The sequence below is a fragment of the Elaeis guineensis genome, chromosome 1 (genome assembly GCF_000442705.2).
Source record: "Elaeis guineensis isolate ETL-2024a chromosome 1, EG11, whole genome shotgun sequence".
Lineage (NCBI taxonomy): Eukaryota > Viridiplantae > Streptophyta > Magnoliopsida > Arecales > Arecaceae > Elaeis > Elaeis guineensis.
The window spans coordinates 155,946,136-155,971,032 of NC_025993.2; the positions used below are offsets into that span (position 1 = coordinate 155,946,136).

Sequence of the window (24,897 nt, forward strand, 5' to 3'; positions counted from 1 at the left end):
CGATTCGAGTGTGGTAGTTTGCCATGCTCCTGCTGATGGCTACTCTTGGAAGCAGATCAGCATCACCTTCTTGGAGGCTTTGTTAGAACATAGAGGTGCTCTGTTAGAACATAGAGGTTAACGCTACGAGATCTTTGGGCACCAGAGCAGCTCATGTTGCTTACCCAATTTGGCTGACCTAAAATACAAGGCTATTTGAGATGAGATGGTTGTCAACTAGATTCATGCTAGAAAGGGTTTTAGCCCAAGTTGCTGAGATTTTGAATGTTTTACCGACCAAACCAATCCTTAGAGGTCAAGATAGATGGATCTCCCCCTCTGCTCTTAGAGCATGTTGTACGATATTTATTATTTCAAAGCCCCCACCACTGACATTTCTCAAGGTCAACTTCAACAACACCATATATGATAGCTACAACGATGCTGGTTCTATGATCAAAGATCCTGATTCCTGTTCATTGCGACTGATGCAGTCTACCTCAAACCTACTATCCTTCATGCTAAACTGCGTGTTATTTGAGAAGGTATCTCTTGTACAAGACTTGTTCTCAAAATGAGCCGACTAATGGTGGAGCAATATTCGACCATAATGGTGAGTTGGATTCGCAATCTAAAGAGGGGGGAACCTCCATCTTCAACCCTCTTATCCATGACATACGTTATTTGTTGACTTAATGCACCTCCATGAAAGTTAAATACATCTATCGCGAGGCGAATAATATTACGGACTGAATAGCATGTTTTTTGCCAACCACTCAGAAGGAGACAGCTGGTCGGATTTTGATGTTTAGCCATCTAATCTTCAAGATATTTATTTTTGATCTTTTAGATGATATCCATACTTGTATTGTATGAACACTCCATTTTACTAAAAAAAAAAAATACAATTTCAAGTATACATCCAACGATAAATTGAACATTTTATCCGTACAACAACCTTTTCCCTGCCCGGGAAAAATGAATCAGTTCTGCAGCCCTATTAAAGAACTGCAAGGCATACACTAACCGGAAGCATACTACTGACCGGAACTTACCCATGTGGTATTAATGCCAATTTCTATACATTATATGTGAACAATCAAAAACGTCTAGATCGTCTAAGGATAATCTAAAGCAAGAAAAAAACAAAAAAAAAAAAAAGAAAACCCTCCATGAAATAGAAAATAAAAGAAAAAACTCTAGCACAACTCTTAGGCACCAAACAGCAGGCTCATAAACCAGGAGGAAAATTGTTGATCTGTCCTTGTTCCATCTTATCTTGGTCATTCACTTTGTAGACAATCCTTAAACGCATCGCAAGGGCTTTCTGAAACAGCATAAAATGCACCAACAACTCTCAAATGACTGTAGCTTATAACATATCTACTGAGGCAAAAACTAAACAAGGATATATTCAGATTAACAGAGAGCAATAACAGAGAATGCTTTGTGAGCAAAATTATATCTTAAATTGTTCCAAACAATAACCGTTATAGCAGAGGAGATGAACAAAATAAGTTGAGATAAATTTAGAGGTCCGAGAGATTCGGATGTAAATACAAGAGTCTACAGTGACATGTAAACAAAGAATAGGAGTCATGCAGAAATATCCACCATGAATTAAAGAAAGAACAAGCGCTCAAAAGGTTTTTTTTTTTTAATCAGCTTTTCACAACGTGCAAAACGAAAATGTTTTGACTTTTGATAGTTAAATTACTGAAATCGACCACCCCATCAATGTAAGCAGTGGGACTCTGCTCCCTGAATTCCTAGCCAATGGGCTGCTTTATGCTTGACCAAAATGCTGAACTAAAGCAGTAGGATGCCTCTAGAATGATGCTAGCATCATGGATAAGCCACAGCTGCAGAAGTATCAGCCAGCTGAGTGGCCGGCTGGAAGCTCTGCCCATGAATGAAAGAGCTTGAAGCCGATTTATATCTTTCTGTAACTGCTAAAGGAGAGGATTGTACTTTCTTTATATTTTTATTTGTAGTGTTCGCCTCTCCTCTACCAAATACTGAAGAAAGCAGAAACACTGCTGCTTGAGCAGACTGGAAGTCAGCACACATTTATAAGAATCCAATAACCGATAATGCACAGGTTACTTGTGCAATGCAACAAGGCGCATCACCTTTACCCCGATGTTGACAAGGTTAATTTCATCAGCCTACTGATACCCTCCTAATCTGCAAGAAATTCAGTAGCCTTGCGATCAACGACACCTAGATTACAGGATACTCAAAACATCATCATAGCTAACAAATCCCTAACCATCACTCCCCTTCTACTACTGTCAGAGTTCAGTAAAGTCACCATCAGAATTGCTTTTGTATGTTTACGGGGCTCTTACCAAATCCAGATCAACCCTGATATTGCTTGACATATTTAAATAACTACTCATGTTCTTCAGATTACACAAATGCAAGTGCACGTGCACACATGAATGCATATACATGCACACTGATGGATGCACCCACCCACATCCACCTGCACAAAAGCACACATTTATGCACACTATGGTTGTGAATAATGCCTCAGCAGCCAGTTCAGCTCTGATCAGTATTTAGTGCCCTAATATAGTCGCTGCTCTCAAATTCCTATAATTCCTTGGCTGTCAGAAATCACCATATACGCAAGGGCCAAGTGGACAGAATTTTGCATTGTTCATATCCGCAATTGAAAACAGTATCAGTTTTTTTAATGAATTCAGTTCTAGGAGCAGACGAAATGGCCTCCAGGCAATTTCCAACAGCCAGACAGTGCTTCCATTCATCAAGTAATACAAAGTGAATATACAGACTTTTCATCCATTTTGAATGACAAAGGAATGCTAAATATACAGATCTACAGCAATCCCACATATTAAGCATGCACAGCAGATAAATGCTGCACCACAAGGCATCCAGTTCTCTAAAATTACCAATAATCTAATCAAGTTGGTGAAGTCAACTTGACAAAAATATCACATTATTTCATATATAAGGTAATCACTTGATGTTAAACTTGACTGAGATGTATTTAACTACAAATTCACGTGAACTTTTCAATTTGAATAAACTAGAAAATTCACAAACTTTGGGATTTTGATTTTGTTCCATTAACAATAGAATGAGAAGAAGACATTTATTAGCATACAAAGAATTCATTTAGATTATTAAAGTTCTCAAGTTCATTATTTGTTGAATTTTTCTACGTCACTTACATTTCTTCTTTCCTAATTTTCTCTAGGTCCAATTGCCAACATCATCTGATGCCCCTTGACGTGTCCTTATTTGACTTTGAAGCTAAATTTGACTGTTTAAGGATGATCAAGCACATAAATAAACTGTATATGTAAGCAAGCAAAAAAGCTGGAATATCCTGGAGATAACAGGGTCACAGCAAACATATGAAAGTTGTATGGAATTTGCAACTTATATACCTGCCCATGCTGGCTATTAGTGACACTAAGCATTTGCGTAATTGTCCCATTGCCACTGGCTGGAAGAGTACTGCTGCTAGCTGGGTCTAAACGCAACTGGATGAACTGTGGAAAACAGATACTTTAAACATGACAAGTGAAATGTCTTATTCTCTCCAACTAAAAGTTGAAGACTACAAGAGGAAAAAAGACAAAAAAGATAGAGAGAGAGAGAACTTGAATATCTTATCCTACTTCCTACTGGCCCATGCACATCCAAGAATCTGTTAGCACATTTGTTATGTGAAGTGTAAACAAAAAGGTCCAACTGGAATTTAAATTGATATTCATGAAAGAAATGAAATTTATATACATTAATATCACAACATTCACAGGCATATACAAAACATATGACCAAATATTGTTAGTTATGTTGGTTTTCCATTATAGTGCTATTGTAACACAATTTGCATTCTTGAGCCTACCATCCAAGGAGCATCGTGTGCAGTAATGACATAGAAACTCTGCAGTACAGTAGATAACTTGTTCTTATAGCAAAAACCAGTTAAGCATATAACATGCTGAAAATATAACTAACATATCATCTCATGACAACATATCTTTTCTTCTCCTTTTTTTTGTGGTGGGGCGGGGGGTGGGGGGGGAGGTGGGGGATCCTAGCCACTGCAAAATAAGAAACTAATGATGCTTTGGGAAAAAGGTTCCGCTAGTACATGTTACAATACCTTAGGAACAGCTGCTTGAAAAATGAAATCTGTGTAAGTATTAGATGACAAATTTGTAAATGTAGCCTGAATCATTGTATTTTGTGGTTTTCCTGGCTGCTTTGTGAAGCTGAATGTAACCTTCAAGGTGCTACTCTCAAAAGCCGTGATAGATGGATAAATTGGATTCTTGTCACCTGTTTGCAGCAAATATCTCATGTAATTGTACTGTTCATTTCTCTGCCGTGTCAAGAACATTAACAGCAAAAGATCTTACCTGGAAGAGATGAATTTGATGGTAAGCCATCCAATAAATCCATTACTGAAGCAGGAGCAGTTTTAGGCTCTCCTGCATTTCCTACAATAATGTCCAGGAATGATATTTGAGAATTCAAGAATAAGACGTGGACCAAGGAGACAACAATCCCCTCAGTACAACTAGTAGTTACCTTGGTTGGAGGAAATAGTATTACGTATTGATACATCAGTTGGTGCAGAAGGTGATCCAATTGATAGAAGATCCATCAGAATATCTGTACCTGCACCCCCTGATGGAGCTTCACCATGACATACAACAAAAAACAAGCCTATTGATATAGCTCCAATTTGATAATATTCCAATTATCAAGAATCAAAATTCAAAAGTTAGCAGACAACAATCAAAGAGCATTATACTATATGTATGTACTACAGGGGAAATAATGACATGCAATTTAAATTGACATATACAACAGCGGTTTGTTCTTTCTACCTCTGTCTATAGATACTATAGGTGAAATAATGACCTCAAGTTTCAAATTTCAAGAAATATGTGTCAATAATGTTATTTTAAACTGCGGGTCATTATTTCACCTCTATTATCTCGAAACAAAAGTAGAAAGAACAAACTGTTGTCCGACTTCATCATAGGTCACAATGAAGGACAAACAAGGAAGAAAAATTTTTAGGAAGCTTTTCTAAAGCCACTATTGTAAACATCCATTTCATGATGATGGATTTATAAACCTTTCCTCTGAAGACTTTTGTAATGTAGCACTGAAGAACAATTACTTCCATGCCTCCATAACAACTAAGCAAGCAAGGGTCATTCATCTCCATCATTACACAATCATCACTCAGTCCATAAAATACTGTCATTTCAACACAATCTTGATAATAAAATGAAAGCTTCTTTACCACTTCCTTCATTAGGTAATTCAAACAAAGAAGACAAAAAATAAGCTTGGCTTATAGGGTATTCTCTCTGTCCTAGAAGTTCACTCTTGGGCTAGAGGCAGTTTTGCACTAGTGAAGTATCAAAGCCCTGGTCCAAGCCCATGTTCAGCTTCTCAAGCTGGTCATGTAGCTATTTATTATTCAAACTAGAATTCCAGAATATAGGGAAAACTTTAGCCTAGACATTAGTTATTACACATCACAAAGCAACATAGGAAATAGAAGAACAATTGAACAAATGCACAGAGGAAAATCAAATGACCACATACATCAGTTAAATCAATAGGCAGGAAAATGATTATTGAAAAGGAGAAAAAGAAATAAAACCTGATGATGACGGACTCATCAAATCACCACCCAACAGGTCATGCAGAAAATCAGTAGCAGATGAAGTAGGGGCTGGCACATCATCTGAACTTAAATCAAGTAGATCCACCAGGGGAGCTGGTGGTGGTTTGGCTACACCATTTGGAAGCTTCAGTGAGGCCCCTGGAGATCCAGAGGTTGGTCGGCTAGATTTATCTGCTGGAAGGGTTGCTTGTGAAGAGCCCACTCTCTTTCCAATGTAAGTTGACTCATCCAGAACAGGCATCCTTTCAACCAAAGAAGATCTACATATGCACCATGGCAAAGTAAATATTATAAAAACCAAACACAACTTTCAAGAATCATAGTTATTCTAAATTGACAGCAACTATGAATCAGTTACCCACTTAATATTCTGATGTCTTTGGATGATCGAGTTGAATTCAATTGATCTTTGCTGTAACTCTAGTTCAACATTTTCTTTATGCTGCATAACTATCTCTCTTATCCTCCTGATCAGATAATAACAGTAACAAATAAACAGCAACAACAATGATGATGATATTACGTAATTGCAGCATCCAAAAGTAGAAAATATCATGATTCAAGCAAAAAACTAATGTTTGAATACAGAAGATAAATCATAACCATAACATTCCAATGCTTTACCATCTATTTGGTGTCAGCATAGAGAATATTTTGGATTATTTCTAAGAAAGCAGAACAAGAAAATTATTTTTGAGTAAAATACTAAGACATGTCGAGACTTGAAAAAATTCGGATAAGCCAACAAAGAAAATTCGGTAACCTAATATAACACAGATCTTAGATTTAGAACTCATAGCAGCCCTAGCGCATATGCAACCATATTCATAAACATATATACAAAATAGAAGGTTGAAAAAAAAAAGAAAAAGACTAGAATAACTAGATTGAAGTTTTTATTACGAAACACCCTGTCGAGGACAATGCAAATTTAGATGTGAACAGTAATTAATATGTAGGTGTAACTTTCAGAACATTCTGTTCAACTTATCAGATACATTAGAATGATGCTAATTAAAGACAATCAAGTGCTCAGAGATGCAACTCAAACTTATGAAAGTGAAACTGATAAGAAGCACCAAAGCAATTTTATGTAAATAAGTTAAAAGCATACTCCGAAGTGGGAGGAAAACGTGAAGAGATCTTCAAAAGAGCAACCAAGGACATTGCTCGAGTTTTGATATCCGAAGAATGACGTTTTAAGGCAACCTCTACAACATCCACAGCATCAGATTCTGTTACCTGCAACAGAGAATTCTGCCTGTCATGCAAGTATCAGCACTCAACAGAGCAAAGGCATGTCTCAAAAGGGATATAATGTTCAGCCACCTTTAGGCGTGCAAGATGCCATAAGTAGAATATTTAAATGATCAAGAGCTCTTAGCATGGAAAGATTGAAGATGATGTCAGGAATAATTCTGATTAATAGGTTTGAAATTATGGACGCAAACTGGGACTAAGAAGATTACAAAGGAGACCATATCCAAGAATAATGTATCTGAGTTTAAAGTGGGATAGAATAAAATCATGAGAGAAAGTATCAAAAGGAGGGCATTAGAACTTCAAAACTAACTTAACTAACATAACATCAGAAAGGTAAGGTCCAAGAGACCATTAGGATAGAGGCTATAGCATCAAAGAATTTGAAAAAACATTATAAGGAAAAAAAATAATAGCAAGGATGCAAAAAAGCTCATCTTGTTATGGTTGATGAAAGGAAAAATCCGATTCAGATCAGATCGTCAGAATGAATCTGAACAGATTTCTATTTTAAAATTTTATAACCTTGATAATTTACCTTTGATGCGCAGCGAAGATGGGATCAAGATGCCCGAGGTTTCTTGAACTAGATACCTCACAAGATCTAAATATACAGATCCTCTACTTCGCGCGCACGCCAGGCACCGTGGGGAAGAGGGATGAAGATCTTTGCACCAATTCTTTAAAAGGGAAGCAGGGAAGGTTGAGATCTGATCTCCGGGTGATGGATGCCTCAGATGGATGCTGTCCACGCCTAGAAGAGGAGCGCTCAAGAACTCAAGTCAAGAAAGGAAGACGCCACAAGTAAATCAGTGCCCCTCCCTCTTAGTTTTGGCGCACAAAACTCTTCCTTATCTCACAGTATTTTTTCTCTCTTTTTTTTGTTTTGTTGCACAAACCAAAGACATAATAACCGGCGATAAGGTCCTTCCATTTAAATAGATGACGCCAACAATCTGATCAAGACCCAATTGATTTAGGACTCGCATTCAAATCTAATTTGAATTGGTCTTTATCCTTATCTAAATAGGAAACCATAGAGAGAAAGGACGCTTACCTTCGCGTGAACTCTCTTCACGCACGCAAGAGGAATATGGAGCGGAAATAATCAGCGTCCACTCCCTTCTTTGGTCGGTAACATATGAGAGAGTCCCAGGGTTTTAGGACTCTTTGGATCTAATCCAATCTGATTCAAATTTGACTCAATTCGAATCTGATTCGAACCAAATTCGAAGAGACTATCAATCCTAATTTAATTAGGATTCAAATCCAAGTCTAACTTGGATTATTAACCCAATCAAGCCCAATTAAATCAGATCTAATCTGAAATAATTAAGACTCGAATTCAATCTCTCAAAAATTCCTTGGATCATTGATCAGATCAAATTCATTCCCAGAATTAAACCTACACCTCATATCCAGTGCTAGCTAGACATAATCAAATGTTTAATCCCGTATGACCTCAAACTTAATTCTTAATTAAGTTAATCTATTTATTCAATCAAATCATGTACTTTCAAATTGAATATATAGATGTTAGGTCAATTCTTTTCTACGTTGCTTGATTTTGTGCGTTACTCCATAGGTTCGAATACTAAGCCGATAGTATAGGAACTGTTTTCTGTACTAATCAAAGTTACCATCTAGCAATGATTCCCGACGTCCGGATAGATCGAATATTTGCAAAGCAATACTCAATAACCTAAGCGTATCGTTACCGCATAATTCATCCCTTTGACCTTGAATGCTCAAGATAACCTAGGATTTAACAGTCAACCCTGAATGTGTCATCCACATTATATTTCAACCTTTCAAATCCATCACATGGATTACTCTGATCAAGATTTTATTAAATTGAAATATTGTGATGCATTAACTCCTGTAATCCAGAGGGATCAATCCCATTTTGATCCACACACAGACTTCACAAGTACTTGACTGTACCCAGTAGCCTTCCGTCACTGTATTAGAAATATAGATAGTCCGGCGTCAAAGTATAGTGAGTTGCTTGCAAGTCACCGTGATGATCTCAGATCGGAAGGATATTTATGCCCATATCCTTCGCAAGCTACTCTTGACAGCAGAGCGTTCAGTAGGTGAGTCATTGTTCAGTGACGATGTACTCCTACATCACACATGTATGCCATACCAGTGTCTTCACACTCCTTGGTTACCAGGACAATCAACCTATATGGCACACAACGACTTATACTCGATAAACGTCATCGTCCTTTAATGACATATCATTTAGTCGCGAACATGTTTAAGAACTATTCGATAAATCCTTCTTTATCGATTGTCTTTATAGTTCTAAGGACTTCGTCACAACATAAGAGTTCAAATAAGGAAGATACGCAATTTATGATGAAAATGTCAAATAACTTCTATTAATTCATAATTCATATATAAATTACAAAGAGCACAATCATCCAAACGATTGGCTTTAGGACACATTTCCTAACAGCTGATATATGGATTGGCGCAGAAGGAAGTGAAGCAATAACTATCAAATATTAGCTAAATGCAGGAGAGGGGATATAAAGAAACTCAGATGCATGATGACAAATACACATAAATCTACATAAAAGCATGTGTGCATGCATGTATACATGTATGCATGCATATAAGGTTCATATTAAGCCTCTCGATAGTAAAACACAAATTCATAACCTTATTCCACATCCTAATACAAATCTCCATCAAGCATACCTAAGAAGAGCCAACCCAACAAGAAGACAACCAATAAAACCAACAATCAACCCCCAGTGCATTAGAATGATGATAATTTAGAAAAAGATGGGGATATTGAATAAAAAAGTCAATATTTTTCTTAGAGAACCGAACTATTAGATGACAATGTCATTCTTAAAAAAATTTAAATCAGCACATGTAAGTATAGGGATTAAACCCAAATTATATTTCAATAACAATATTAGAGAATAAGCAGCCAGACCAATCAGCCCAATATATATCTAAAGGATCGGAAAATAATTGATCAGACCAGAGTTTTTTTTCTACATTTCATGAACCACTTTGTGCTCCATGAAAGTATAAGTTATCCCTGATTCAGCATTCATCCTTCTTCAGACAGAGATGATTTGACCCATCTTGTTATATCAGCGTATGCAATTCAGGGAAAACAGTACACAATCCCTGGTGAATGAATTATGCATCCTTTAGGTTTAAGGACATGCAAGCAATATCAAATTGTTTTCACTCATACTGTGTATTCTACAGGATTAGACTGATACAAGTTGATACAATGATGCCAAAATCTATAAATCTTAGAAAATATGATACTGATGACTCCATGATATAACATGTGGTAAATCTGTACAAGTAATATAACAGAGAACTTAAAGGGGAATGGTGACTAAACGAGATGCTGTGATTCTTGAAAATTTGAAGGAGTTGACTAATTTGGATGGAGATAGTCAAATTGTTTGGCCATGAATCCAACCTACAGACAAAATCTAGATTTCACAAGTTTTAAGATTACAACAACAACAACAACAACAACAACAACCAAGGTTTAAAATCCCAAGAAAAGTGGCCATGGAATGGGGCATGCTGCCATCCCATCCTGTCGCAAGACTTCAGATGGGGATGTCCTAGGACACACCAATTGGGAAGCTAGGATAATGGTGGGATGGTACTCCATCCCCAGCATCTTGTGAAACAGTCCACCAGGATTTGAAACCATGACAACAATAACAACAATGATGTAATATGATGTGACAAATTCAATTGACCAATCGAGCAAGAAGGGGAAGAAGACAACAAATTAATGTGAATTAGTGAAGATGGAACCTAACAAATCAAGTAGATTAAAGAATGAAAAAAGGTCCATATGTAAGCAAAGTTGAATAGAATTGTTCACAAGGCTAGCTTTTTTAGTTTGAACAAAATACTATTTGATATTAGATCTCATGGACAAAGAGGGGGAAGTGCAAAATCCTACCTAAAGGGTAATTCTTTGTTATTCGTAGAAATACCTTTGCTTCTCCAAATCATTTAGCAAAGTGAGTTGATTTGACAGAATATTTGAACTCAAAAATCAATTTTACATTTGCTCACTTCCATAAGAAGATCAACAAACTAAAGTGCTTCTTCCCGCTTTTGTAATTATACAGTATCAAAACTTAAATCAAGACAGGGGTTACGTTTTCTAATAATTGACTCGACACAGGTACATATAATCACCATTCCAACAATGCATCAATTTAAGACAATGCAGATTTTTTTAAGTTAGGTTGCAAGTTGAAAGGTTAAAACAATATGTTAGAACTAACAAAAATTAAGTTTATATTTTCAATATATATATATATATATATATATATATATATATATATATATATATATATATATATATATATATATATATATATTTGAACTTTCAAAAGACAGCCTAGGTTAGCAATGCATACCTTAACAATCACACACACACACACACACACATCCCTTTGAAGCTGCCAATTTAACTTGTAATGCCAGAATAGCCAAATAATGGTCCTAGATCGCCAAGCATTATTGACACTTTGACAGCCCTATTTTAACAATATTATGTCTTTTTTATTAGAAACAATATTATGTTAATATAACAAAACCTAGGTTAGCAAATAAATAATAGCGTAAGAGTGCCCTCACTGTCATCGGTTCCTCCATTTCCAGCACTCCAACATTATTGACCAGCATCTCGCCATATTCCCCAATGCACCATACTGTTACTCGCACTAAACTCTCCTGCACAATGAAGTTAGACAGACAAGCAAGGCAAACACAACATAGCAAGTAACCTTGGCATCAGCACAGAAAGCAGCCTTTTGTACCTGTTCATTTGAAGTTTGGAATGCCTTGTATAATGACCTTACAGAGTACCCTTGAAGATCAGGTGCATTGCTTATCATGACTATTAGGGCATGCCACACATCATCTTTTACATAGTTCCCAGCCTGAAAAAAAAAGGTAAGCAGACACATCAACTTTTATTAAAAAGAAAAAGAAAGAGAGTTAGGATCTCCAGAATTAGATGAACTAGTCACTAAATTAGATCATAAGATCTTTTGAAATTTCTCAACTAAGTCACCAGTTGCGGCAGTATGTGGTAGCAGAATTCCATTCATAAGTAAATGAAGCCAGAGTGGCCAACAATGAAACAGAAATTCCTGAATACAAGTTCTAGACATTTAAAAAGTTGCACCTGGGGAGGAACCTACGTACCAAACATTATGGTGGATAGGGTTGTCAAAATAATGCCCCAAAATTGTGACTGCAATTCCATATGCATTAGCATCAAGTGTCCTTCACAACATGGGAGCATCCATAAAGAACACACATGAATTAACTGCAAATACACAAACTTCTAGGATGGGTACACTTCGTTGCATAGGACATGAGCTAAGAAACATGACCAATAAGGCCATTTCAAGGATCCTACATCTACAAGGAATAATAACCACTGTGAATAGAATGTAATTCCAGAGATATATGTTATCCTGCCAAGGCTTGAACTGTATTCAAAATCAATATTCGGATACAAGTCAAGAAATCAGTTTTAGTTGATAAAGAACTGCAAATTCAGATGTGACAAAAAAAGAGGGAAAGAAGAAAGTAGGTAAACCCCATAAATGATAACATGCAATAAAGGTGTTTAGTTTCAAAAATGTATCCACAAATTTGGAACAATCTGCTGCCCATTATTTTGGGATGCGTTTGTGTCATCCAAAAATGGATAGTAGTGTGCCATCTAATGGCTTGTTCTTGATACAATTGACAATGAATGCTATAATTAGTGCGGCTCGGTAAGTGGTGAGATCCACTAAGTAAACAAAAAAAAAACAACATATTAATTGCACCCTGTAATATAACATGGCTAATATTTAATAGCACAACAATTCAAATTAGCACCAAAGGCATTTCTTGATAATTCAAAGTAACCACCTCTCAAATGCATGAAACAAGAGTAAGAACTGTGTGTTAATATTTCATTCTGTTATTACCCAGTTACACTTTTGTCGATCTGTTTACTACATTGAAAATCTATACAACTGCATATATGCAGCATCTTGCATGGATGAACGCATCGGTTATGAAGTTCCAAATCTTAAGCAGGTTATTGCATGTAAGCCGCGACAAAGTTTAACTTTACAGAAAACTCCTGATTATTCAGAATATAATTTCAACGGCTAAGAAAAATGCATGGCAACAACATCCAGAAAATGTGAATGAGCGCTATCTTTAGATAATTAATTGGTATGACTAGCTTATCTAGGGTTTTGTGAAAGAAATGACCTGCTTTCATATAGCAGGTCCCTACATGATGAGTTCTTAAGCTATTTAAACGAATAGGTTTTAGGCTTAATCATGCCTTAGTCATCTCAGGGTCAGAGCTATATCTGCCCACAAAACGAAGACTTGGGTATAGGTTTGATTAGGCTTCCTTGCCATCACCAACAAGCATTTGCATGTATAGCTTGGTTTAAGGGAAAACTCAAGATTGTAGAACATAAAAAAATTCTACCTGTGCTATTATTTTGTAATCATAGGAACATGGCAAGGACGAAAGCAAGAATTTTAGTGCTGTTGGCACAGGGTATGCTGGCCCAAATAACACAGCATGTGATAGTGGGCGTAACAATTAAAAACCAACACAGGTGCACAGATACTTGGTACTGAGGCAAACCGATATTTTGGCTTAGATGAAAACCATGTAACCCCATAACACATGCCATTTTGGTTTCAAAATTTCTAGACCAGCAAAGATGATGCAAAGATGTGGAAACAATTATTGGACTTCTTTCGGAATAATGCAGTAGGAAGAAAAATCAAGCTATGTATTATTTGCAATAATCTTAATGTAACAAATAAGAAATCAATAATCAATATGTCAATATCTTGCATCTTTAAAACATGAAACAACCGTCAGAAACTCCCATGACCTACCAGAGATAAAACCTTGAACATCTGATCAATATACCATAGCTTCTCTTGAGAAAACCTGGAAAGAAAAGAAAAATGACAAAGTATCACTAATTTGTGGTGACCAGCTCTATTTTATAAGCTGTGAGCAAATATACACTGACACAGGTCAGCATTGCAGTGGAACAATGATGCCAACTGTCATTCTCATCCAGTAAGCATAATCACTAGCTTTCTCCACATGCAAAATATGTAAACTGTAACATAAAGCTTTCACTAAAAGCAGTCTTCTCATTGCATAACAGAACATAAGAGAGAATGGGCGGTGGGTCATCGATCAGAGGAATTTTGATTCGCTAAAAGTTGCTAAAGTGTTAGCAATGTAAACTTAGCTTTTGTTCCCTTTGATATATGCCAATATCAAGTTTCAAATGAAAAGGAAACTGTTCTAGAGATTTATTGGAAGCAAAAATACTTCAGATGCTTCTGCATCACATAGTATTAAAACTTCTTTATACTGCATAAAGATATTTAATTTACAACAGCCGTAACTATAAAACTCCCTTGATTCGGTCATAAATTGCATGCTTTAATTACACACAATCTATAATATTGAAAATATTACGTTTACTATATGTAATGGAAACTCTAGGAGTTCTACATGAAAGCCGGCCTGCAGGAGAGAAGCCTCTAGAATCCCAGGTAACGATTACAAGGAAGGAAAAAAAAGAAAGTCTTGCAGGCTCGCGTCATCATAAGGAGTCCAAAATAACTATTATTTTTAATTCTCCTGTTACTCTTTCCTAGCATGCCCACTGCAACACCCCTATTTTTTTAATAAAAATATGAGCACAGCATGTACAGAGTACTAGAATTTTAGTGGCTTGTGAATATTCGTTAGATGGTGCAGTCAGATATTATCCCACAGATACTTTCATCACTGAATATCTGATTACAGAAAAATCCAGAGCACGAAGGATTTAAGACACACCAGAATGATACGATACCATTAGTATCATACCGTTCTGACAGAAAACCAGGACCTAAGACACGAGATACCTACGGTACACAAGTTCTCTTGAATTGGGATGACTTGGTCCATCTCATTGCATCCTAGGTGTCTAGAATCAGGATGAACCGAGATGCATTTTTTTTTTAAAATTTTTCTTCTTATTGTTCTTGGTTGTTTCAGTATGTCCTGGTGCATATTGTCCCATCCCAGTACCATATCACCCCAAAAGCAAACCATGACAGGGGCTGATACTGTGATTTGAACCCTTGCTTTGTAAGATCAGAGAAATGCACAAGCACAACTTCAAGTTCTGGCTTTATTGCCACTATTGCTATGGTGAATTATTTGTGTTAGTGCATTTACGATATTCTGGTAACATGTGATATGAATTCATCCATATCTGTCTTATATTCCTATGTAACAGCATTCTGTTGACATACAATAAGGATATCATTCTTGTGCATCCTTGATAATTTGGCCTTCTTACCATTGTGATTATTGACAGACAATTGCACATACTCGTACATTAACTTGCTTCTCTAAAGTGTGATTGTTGGCACATTTCAAGCATCCTCTTCGAGGATGACAACTAACTTACTAACAGTTTGCAGTGCATATTGAAAGGATGAGGCTTGCAATACCCATCAGAGTGATCAAAATTTAACTCTAAAATTTTTCCTTCAAAAACTGTTCTTTAGCAGTAGATATAAAGAAGCAAATAGTAAAACAAGTGGAAATTTTTTAAAAAAAAAATAAATAAAGGAAAAAAAATAGGAAGCCATTTAGAGTTAAAATCTTAGGTCCAAGTCCATGTTTCAGATCAAAACAAAAAAGAAGAAAAAATCTAGATTTATATATTTCTGGGCCTATGGTTGAAATTCAACAAAACAGAACAAATTGCTGGTTACTGATGCGAAATCAGCTGATAATCAATTGAAATCATAGAAAATCAAGAAAAATAGAAGGGCAGAAAAGGAAAGGCAAATGAATTTTTATTATCACTGACACCAAGTATGCATTTACCCTGTGCTTTCCTCCATTTAGACACCGCAAGGCTCAAAACTGAACCCCAGAGGCAGTATCCACCATTGCTTCAGCGAACAAGCACAATAAAATGAATGGAAAGGTTTGGGAGGTTCCAGCTAAGAGGGGGAAAGATGGCTGGCCGGGTCCTTGGCTAGCTGGTTACTTCTTTTCTTCCTTCTCTTTTCTTTTTCTTCTTTTTTTCCATCTCTCTTTCATCATTTCCAATAGTTTCCAATCCCACCTAGTTTTGCTGCAGTAGTTTTCTTTAATGCAGGCTTCTTAGGTGGAGCATAAAGTTGGGGATATCCATATTCTTCATGTTCCTCTTCAGCCCTAACATGGAACCGACATATGGGTGCTAAGCTAGATAGGCAAAAAGAACTAAACCTTCTGATGCATAACATATCTTATCCTCAAAAGAAAATAAAAAGGAGCGAAGATCAAAAGACGACAAATTGCTATCGTGATATTCATGTCTCTTCCACACCCAAAAGAAGAAAGGTATTAGAAAATTTGACTTTCTAATGTTTTTCGTACTCAAGTATCCCTTACGTCTAGTCAGCACAGACTCCAGTAGTTCTGATGAAAGTGGTGGATTTAGTCAGTTGATGTAACAATGTTAGCCACAGATCCTCAACAACAAGATCTGAATGCCCTCGCCTTCTGCTTGCTCATTATGGAACTAAAGAAAGATGTTAGTTTATCAAAAAATGTGATAAAGGCTCTCAAACCCAGCCAATTTCTACATCAAATTCATAAATTCCAATCCACACCCATAGACAAGCCTGACACTGGCATTCAGAACTGTTCCAACATGGATCTCAACCTATATGGCATGTGCTTTTCCCAATCAATGGCTGCATTACAATGCGGACATAAGTAGATTTCATGAAAATATGTATTAAAGTAAACAATAAATGAGATTTATCATGTATAGACATCAAAAAGTGCCTTTTTGCTTCTCAAAATGGAACAAACAAATATTCCCCCTGCAAAAATCTGTTCCTTGCATATACACCCCTTCAAGAATCCAAAGTTCGGATACACGTCCCTCCAGAAATCTGAAACTTGCATATATGCCCCAGGATTAAATGGCATCCCCTGCCATAACTATATTAACCTATTATTCTATTTTCAAAGGATTTTGGCATATAAAGTCTACAAAAGGTGCTTCATTGCTTATTTATCCAATAAAAAAATGAGAAGCACATGTATATAATTGACAGAAAATTTCAAAGTGCCTCTTAAAATTTTTCAAACATTCTATATTAAAGGACAAAATAGTAAATGTCAATTTCAGTCACCTTTTAAGTTTTAACTTGCTCCAAGTAAACTTTATATGATGAAAGTAAACGTAAGAGGGTAGGGAGAATATACAAGCAAATTTTAAAAATTACGAAAAGGAAATCTGCTATTTTGACTTTTTGAAGGTTAGACCTGCAAAACAGTAATTTCCAAGCCATACAAATAAAATCTTCCACTAATTCAGCCTATAAAACGAATCAGAAAAAAGTAAGTCACTTGTCTTAAAAGAAATAGTCAGTAGCTGCATTTACAGGACATGCGTACATCATACAAGAAACATTTTGGTTGATATTTAACTTCACATAGGTTGAAATTAGTGAATATTTTCACTTACTTTTCAACAATTGAGCAAATTTTGGCAGTCAGATCTCCCTTGAAGTCTTGATCACTTACTTCTAGGTAATCAATAAGTTCTTTTGTCAAAGACTTCACATTGTTGTCATTGACTAAGAGAAAAACAAGTTCAAGGGCTCTTTTCCGGATTGAGGCATCAGAATCCTGAAAATTACATATGCATATCCATAAGCCTTTATTGCAAGTATAGCGGAGATGACAAATATCAACATGCAGGAAAACATAGTCACCATTAAAGGCAAATACTGACAATAAGCATAATATTTTTTTTGGAAATTAAAAAAAAAAAAACAGAGCATAATTATACCACATTGATGGCTTTCATCTACCACATCATTAAAGAATTTATCGTTTCTTTTAACTTGATAAGTATCCTCTCACTTTGTATGGTATACTTCTTTAGTGTCTCTCGCTCTTGGAAATTGAAAATTAAATTAATAAAAAAATGTTTCATTTAAAAAACTGAATATTAAAAAATTCAAGTATGTGTAGAATAACAGAAAGATTATTGAGGAAAAAATTGGGAGAAGCAGTTTAGCATTTTAAGCATGGAGCCAATCTTCTGGCTATTTTTGATGGGGCTTTAAACCATTAAGCCTGGACATCTATGCTTATCACAAAATAGCAGTTTGTTGGCAATGACTTCACTAATGGCACACCTTTGGGAATTAAGGCATTGGGAAGTGAGCTTCTCCCTAACAAATCCCCTTAAAAACCTTCTCAAGGTTGCACTACATGGTCAAGCCTAAATTTACAGATGAGACAACCAACATTTTTACATCAATCACTCATCGTGTTCCTTTTGTAGTATTTCATGTGTCCACCTATCACACCAGCATAACCTTCACATATTTTCACCTATGCAGGTTATCAACTGCATTAATGTGTGTTAACAAATTGTCCTGTGCATGCCAGAAGTGGCTAAATAGTCAATAGAGCTGCCAAGACGGATCGGCCTGCCCCGACCCACCTCTAAGTGGGTCGGCCCGCCCCGACCCACCTCTAAGCGGGTCGAGGCGGGTTGGCCTGTTTAACTGACGGGTTGGAAAAATCCCAACCCGATCCAACCCACCATGGACCGCAGGTTAAACGGGTCAACCCGCTAAAATTCAAAAAAAAAAAAAATCTGTAAACAGTAATATAAACTGAATTTCATATTCAATTTGAGCTCAAATCAACCCATCAAAGTCTCACATCTCAATTCTTAGAGTCATAAAATGAAATTATCAAACTTAAACTAAATACTTAATACAACCCAAACTTAAAAGACTTTAAGTTTCAATTTTCAAACTAATTTAGAGGCAAATCAAAGTCCCAAAAAATTATCCTCCATATCATTATTGTGGTCTTCATCATTCAATTCTTCATCTTCTTCCTCTTCATCAATTATCTCTTCAATAACATTAGAACCCTCTTTTGAAATATATATATATATATATATATGTATAAATAAAAAGAGACGGATCAGCCCGCCCCGACCCACCGACCCAAACGGGACGGGTCATTTGATTTACTTTTAAACAGGTTGCTAAAATATAAACCCAACCCGTCTCATTTACATAGCGGGGCGGGCCAACCTGAAGGGCCCAACCCAAATTGACAGCTCTAATAGTCAATAAGCATGGACATATTAAGCTACCTTATGCAGCAACTTTTTTCTTGTTTGAGGTACGATCACAAAGTGACCCTTCTAGTCACTCTTACATGGTCATCTCATATAGTTGGATTCTTATTAAGAACCAAAATACATAATGTCAGAAATTTTTTTCACAAGGAAGCTTCAAAAACTCATCCACACGTGCCGATGCAGGCAACAAAGCACAGCACTCAACTCCTGAAATTACAGCTTAAAAATAAATGAATTTAATATGTCCCAGATATATCATCTAAGTAATAAATTGTAACAAATGCTAGAATATCATATTAGCCAACTTTATGTCTGCCTATATCTGCCACTTAGACAAACTATGATATGTAAAAGCAAATCAAAAATTACAGTTCAAACACTATGTTCTCTATTAGAAAATTATAAGACGGCCTGGCACTGAGTTTATTTTTCATTTAGTACATATGGTTAGGAAAATATTATATCGAGGGTCGAACTCTTAGAAATATACCAAAAAAAAAAAAAAGAATCCTGCATCTTCATAAATAAAAAAATAAATGAATCCTGTATCTTCATAGTATAAATAAAACCCCCCATAGGTCCAGTTTAAAAAACAAGAGCTAAAAAGATGCAGCTAGCAGTTTGAATTTAAAAATGAAGAAAAAGGACAAAAAAACATCTCTCAATATTATTTCCATTTAAACAAGAAAAAAGTGTAGTAAAATCATAGAAAGTGACAAATCATATCCAAATTGTTGAATATGCCTGTGCACAGACATTTCTGCAGGTGAAAGTACCAATTACAGACCTATTATTCCTACTTTGCACAATATATCTTCCCTTCTTACTAACAAAAACATGAAAATACAGTACCTTAACACACTCTAGAATCGTTGTTCTGTGCCTTTGCACTGCTTGAAAATCAACTGTAACAGCCTTCATGAGCATATTAAGGGCAACATATCTGATGGAAAAAAAAATAAGACTATATAAAAAAAATGAAAACCAAATTATTCAGAATAGAGATTCTGTTCTGAAACTTTTTCATTTCATTAATGCAAAGATCATATAGAGATACAAACCAATGACAATAATGTCCATAAAGGATCAGGCTTACATACAGAGAGAACAAGAGGCATATATATATATATATATATATATATATATAGAGAGAGAGAGAGAGAGAGAGAGAGAGAGTGATTGCATTGAGATGTTGACAGGCTGCTTAAGATTACCAAAATAGCAAGGACAAGAACGATTCTTATCAGAAATCATGACTTTTAGGACATGCAAAATCTGATATGTGATGATGCCATATAAATCAGCACTGAATCAAAAAACAACAAAAGGGTGACATACCAATCATTCATTATGACATGGATCTCCAAACTAATCCATGTAATTTTTCCTCACTTTAAGTTTTTAACATTTAATAATGTCACTCATGATTTTCTTCAACAGAATATTTCCAATTAAATATTCCTAATTCAACCACTCATCCACCTGGACATCTAACTCTTGCCTAATGCCATGACACTTTTATGCCTAAAATTCTTGTTCGCGCTGTAAAATTAGTCATAGGGAAATATTAAATATTGTCTGACGATTCTCTATTTAAATTGCCATAGTATTTGATGACATAGTAACAACCCAAAGGTTCATCTCAACATCATCCCTCAATTTAGCAGTACTTCAGACATCTCAATCTACCTCTCCATCTTTCTGTAAGAAAGAAATGATATAAAGATAGTGGCCTTCTGAGATCTCATCATACATACACATGATCCATTGGACTACTAGCTTTTAAATTAAACAAGGATCTACATTCCCTTTATTAGGCTTACATTTATAAGGCATTTGTTTGCATCACAGTCAGCTCCTCCTAGAGGAAAAACCTGCCCCTACTTCAACTGAACTAAATTCTAGTTCTCCCTCTTCTTTTCTAATCTTCAAACTAGACCAAATGCCCCCTCATCACTATCTTCTGAAAAATTCCTTTTTAGCTTTCAATGGCACTCAGCAAATGCATTATACTTATGAATCGCATTTCCACTTCATGTGTGAGGTGTTGATAATTCTTTATCTTTCTGTCCTTTCTTTAGTAACAAAAGAATGCATATAGCCTTTCTGATGCATCCACATAATGTAATGAAATTAAACCTTGAGGAACTTGTTCATATAGCCTCTTTTCATCTTTCCTTCTTTTCTTTTGTCTTTATTTCTCTCTGGCATGTCATATCACTGACATTAAATAATGGTTTTTGAAGTTTAGCTTTGATCATATTTTGAATCATTTAACAAATCCCATACATCATGATCATCATCACTGAAGCCCCAAGCCTAAGATTGGGCAATTGACCCCCTAGTTCCTCAGAGATGTGGATCATAAAATGCACCAATGTTATGTTCTTTGACCATTTGGATTCTACTAACCATATGGTTTGTCCCTCTTGCGGTTACCAGAGTAAATCCAGTCCTTTCCCGCTAATTATTATTTTTGATAAGCACTATATAGGATTCATATTAGTAATATGTACATTAGTACTATCACATAGTATTATAATATAAAAGATAATCAAATTTGAATATGTAATCAAAATTTATTCCAACCAATGTTTTAAGTCTTAGTACTGGGACCCATATCATTACCTTAATAGTATGGTACCATATAATAGGCCCCCATACCAACACATGGCATATTTCTGAAGTCAGAATAGCACCTGTCCCATATAACAATAAGAAGGGGTACCAAGCCCCCATGATGTACCAATACCATACCAGGTCAGTAGAGTTCACCTCATACCGCCCACTTCCATTCAGTAATTAAAACCATGACTTTAGCTGATTTTTTGACGAGGGTAGACTGAGGCTTCTTCAGAAACCAGTTCAGTCATTTCGGAAACAAATTAGATAATGTCATGGATCTGGAAGATTCTATATGTTTTCCTCTTGAACAAGGGTATTTAGGATGGGCAAAATCACGGCTAATACAAAGAAATTACCGTGTAGCCAATGGTTTTCCGAATAGGTAAGATCCATCACAAGTTCTTCCATACAACACACAAATGACAGATCATTAAAAGATTAAATACTCATAAAACAAAACATCAGGAAGCATAGTGATTGTGGGTGGAAGGGAGTCTGTAGGTTATGTTTTATAGTGCATGTGCTAAACCTGTTTTGCAGAATTGCATATTGGTCAGCCTAGTTTATAAATCTATTGTCCACATCATATGGCTACAAGGTTGTAATTATGGCCAAGGGCCGCTTTGTAAAACAAAATAAAAAAGGGATTACTGCAAGATTACATGAGCTTAAATCATAAAACCAAGTATATAGGTCTCCCTAAAAGTCCCCTCTTGACCAAAGTTAACCTTTGAGAAATTTTGCACTTACTTACAAGACTATGGCATTTGCTTTAAAGTTTTTCTCAAGCGCTATGATGGTCCTTAACTGGACCTAAAAATCTCCTTCTATCGGATAAAGCTTGTTTGTTAAGATTAAGCAGTCCAACCAGTAGCTCTAAAAGCAAGGTCATTGCATATCATCCTTCATCATGATAATACACCAAGCCTACACCAAACTGCATATAGCACTGATTCTCTCTTTTTTTTTTTTCAATTTATAAAGAAAATGAATGAATGAAAAAAGATCTTGTACATGAACTTCAGAATTGACTAACATTAATCATTCAGTCTGTCACACATTGCAGCATATATGACTACATTTCAGCAAAAGGAATAAGCAAAATATTTGTCAGTGATAATGATAAAATGGAGATTTCTCGCAATCGGTCCTTGGAAATTACTGAACACCTGATATTGTTGTCACGATTTGACAAGAACCTTCCCAAAATATTGATAGCAAGCACACGAAGACCACTAGTAGCTTCAATACCCATGATAGTTTCAACACATTCATACAGAATAGCATTTCCAGCATTTTTGTTTGACTCAGTTTTTGTCGCAACCTACAAAAGAAAATATATACACATAGCCAGTATGAAAGAACTGCTTAGGCTAAATATTCCTGATCAGTTGTTTAGAAACAATATATATATATATATATACACACACACACACATACATACATCACTTCTTTAAAAGATACATTTGCTCCTCAAATTTGAGGCCTAATCAGAATGCATACAAACTTGAAGGAGCATAGAGCAATTAGAATAGCATCACGAAACAGCAAGCAAACATTTGATTCAACCAAGTGCAGATGTAGGTGAAAGCACAGGGTCCAGATGGCAGTGGCTTACCATGCCCTTCAAGATACGAGCACGGCCAGTAGCGTGAGGTCAAAACCTAATGTGAAAGTTTCTTGTTTCATAGTCTAGTATTGCAACAACCAACAGGCTCCTTGCAACATATGATGGTCTAATGGACTCCAATTTGCAGAAGTACAAAAGGCAATCTATAATAAAGATTATATTTGAAGGCATCGAGGATGTATAGTTCATTGACTGGGTGACTGCTAAAGTTTTTTATATGTAATCGTAGCCCTCTCAACATATTTGAAATCAAAATAGCATAACTGATGCCCCTAAAGAGATGAGCTTAGCTGTACTGTCGTCAAGTAATTACAAGGATCTGCAAAATCTATCTTGATCTTGGGGAGAGGGAGACAACAAAGTGCAATGAAAGGTTTGCATTCCAACTTGTGGTGACTAGGCTATGAATCATGTTATATAATTGATTGCTTGGTTTCATGCCCCACAGCAAAATATTTCTTTGGTATGGTAAAAGCCATATGTTACAACAGAAGTGGGGATGTATAATTTTCATTTCATGCATTTGGTGAAGCAGGAGAATGGCAAGCACAAAGTGGTAGATAAAATAACAAATAACAAAGCTAACTACAAAATAAACTGGAGAGATGTTGACTACAGCCAGATCTTAGCACTTAATTACAAACATTATGCTATCACAGTTTTTGCTCCTTGATCTTGCTCCTTGATGCATTTGATAATTCCTACTTCTTGCTCCTTCATATTCTAATTCATGGTCGCCAATATCCTTATGCTTGCATCATTTAGGATGCAATTTTAGCATAAAGACAGCAATATATACATTAGTATATGTTAAACTACCACCAACTGCATATGATTATCATCAAACAGTATACCATACTGTAACAAACTTGGATGAAGTTTATTAATTTTTTTTCTGAGTTTCTACTACTAAGACATTTTAAGTTTTTTTCTAATCATTTAACATTTTTAATTTCTTTTTTAAAAGTTCCAAATAAAACCAACCAACCAGAACATTTTCCAACAGAAACCACTAAAACTACCAAATATGCATTTGGGTTAAGCCAGATACTAAGTTTCTTCATTGAGAAACTCAAAACATGATTACCGTACCCTACAAGGCCAGCAAAAGAACCAAATTCAAAATATTAAAGCAAAGGAAATTTACCTGAGCAAGAATGTCATTCATATACTCACTGGAATCTGCATCTCCTTGACCCAGCATACGCATAAGCCTAAGCGCTCGGATGTGCAGAAATGGGTCTGTAATCCCAGCAATGTCATATTCAGGTGCATATGGACTATTTGAGACATCTCTCAGAATTCGAACCAGTCCCTCGGTGCAGTTCTATAATCAGGATGAAAACTTATCTATGTCATGAAATGTAAAAAGCACAACGACTTAAACAGGAAGTATACAACAGAAATTTCCAGACATAAAGCAACGTAAAACAACTGCCGACACCCAAGACAAGAAATTACATGATCCT

The 24,897-nt window shown here is 35.8% G+C and overlaps 1 protein-coding gene across 4 annotated transcripts in view; it reads right to left on the reverse strand.

Annotated features, from left to right (window-relative positions):
• Positions 1–887: 887 nt before the first annotated feature.
• Positions 888–24,897, reverse strand: part of LOC105039191 (AP-1 complex subunit gamma-2) — a 32,561-nt gene continuing 8,551 nt past the window's right edge. For 2 of the 4 annotated variants that reach the window (XM_010915257.3, XM_073245018.1), the window contains 15 exons: positions 24,576–24,755; positions 22,968–23,122; positions 20,026–20,116; positions 17,527–17,690; positions 13,874–13,928; positions 11,761–11,883; positions 11,579–11,674; positions 6,786–6,913; positions 6,034–6,138; positions 5,648–5,931; positions 4,555–4,662; positions 4,383–4,463; positions 4,127–4,302; positions 3,402–3,506; positions 888–1,306 (listed from right to left, as the gene is read on the reverse strand). In XM_010915257.3, the coding sequence (XP_010913559.1) occupies positions 1,211–1,306; positions 3,402–3,506; positions 4,127–4,302; positions 4,383–4,463; positions 4,555–4,662; positions 5,648–5,931; positions 6,034–6,138; positions 6,786–6,913; positions 11,579–11,674; positions 11,761–11,883; positions 13,874–13,928; positions 17,527–17,690; positions 20,026–20,116; positions 22,968–23,122; positions 24,576–24,755 (1,947 nt within the window). In that variant the 3' untranslated portion in view covers positions 888–1,210. The remainder of the gene's footprint in view (positions 1,307–3,401; positions 3,507–4,126; positions 4,303–4,382; positions 4,464–4,554; positions 4,663–5,647; positions 5,932–6,033; positions 6,139–6,785; positions 6,914–11,578; positions 11,675–11,760; positions 11,884–13,873; positions 13,929–17,526; positions 17,691–20,025; positions 20,117–22,967; positions 23,123–24,575; positions 24,756–24,897) is intronic. The other 2 variants (XM_073245017.1, XM_073245013.1) reach the window with 2 other exon arrangements.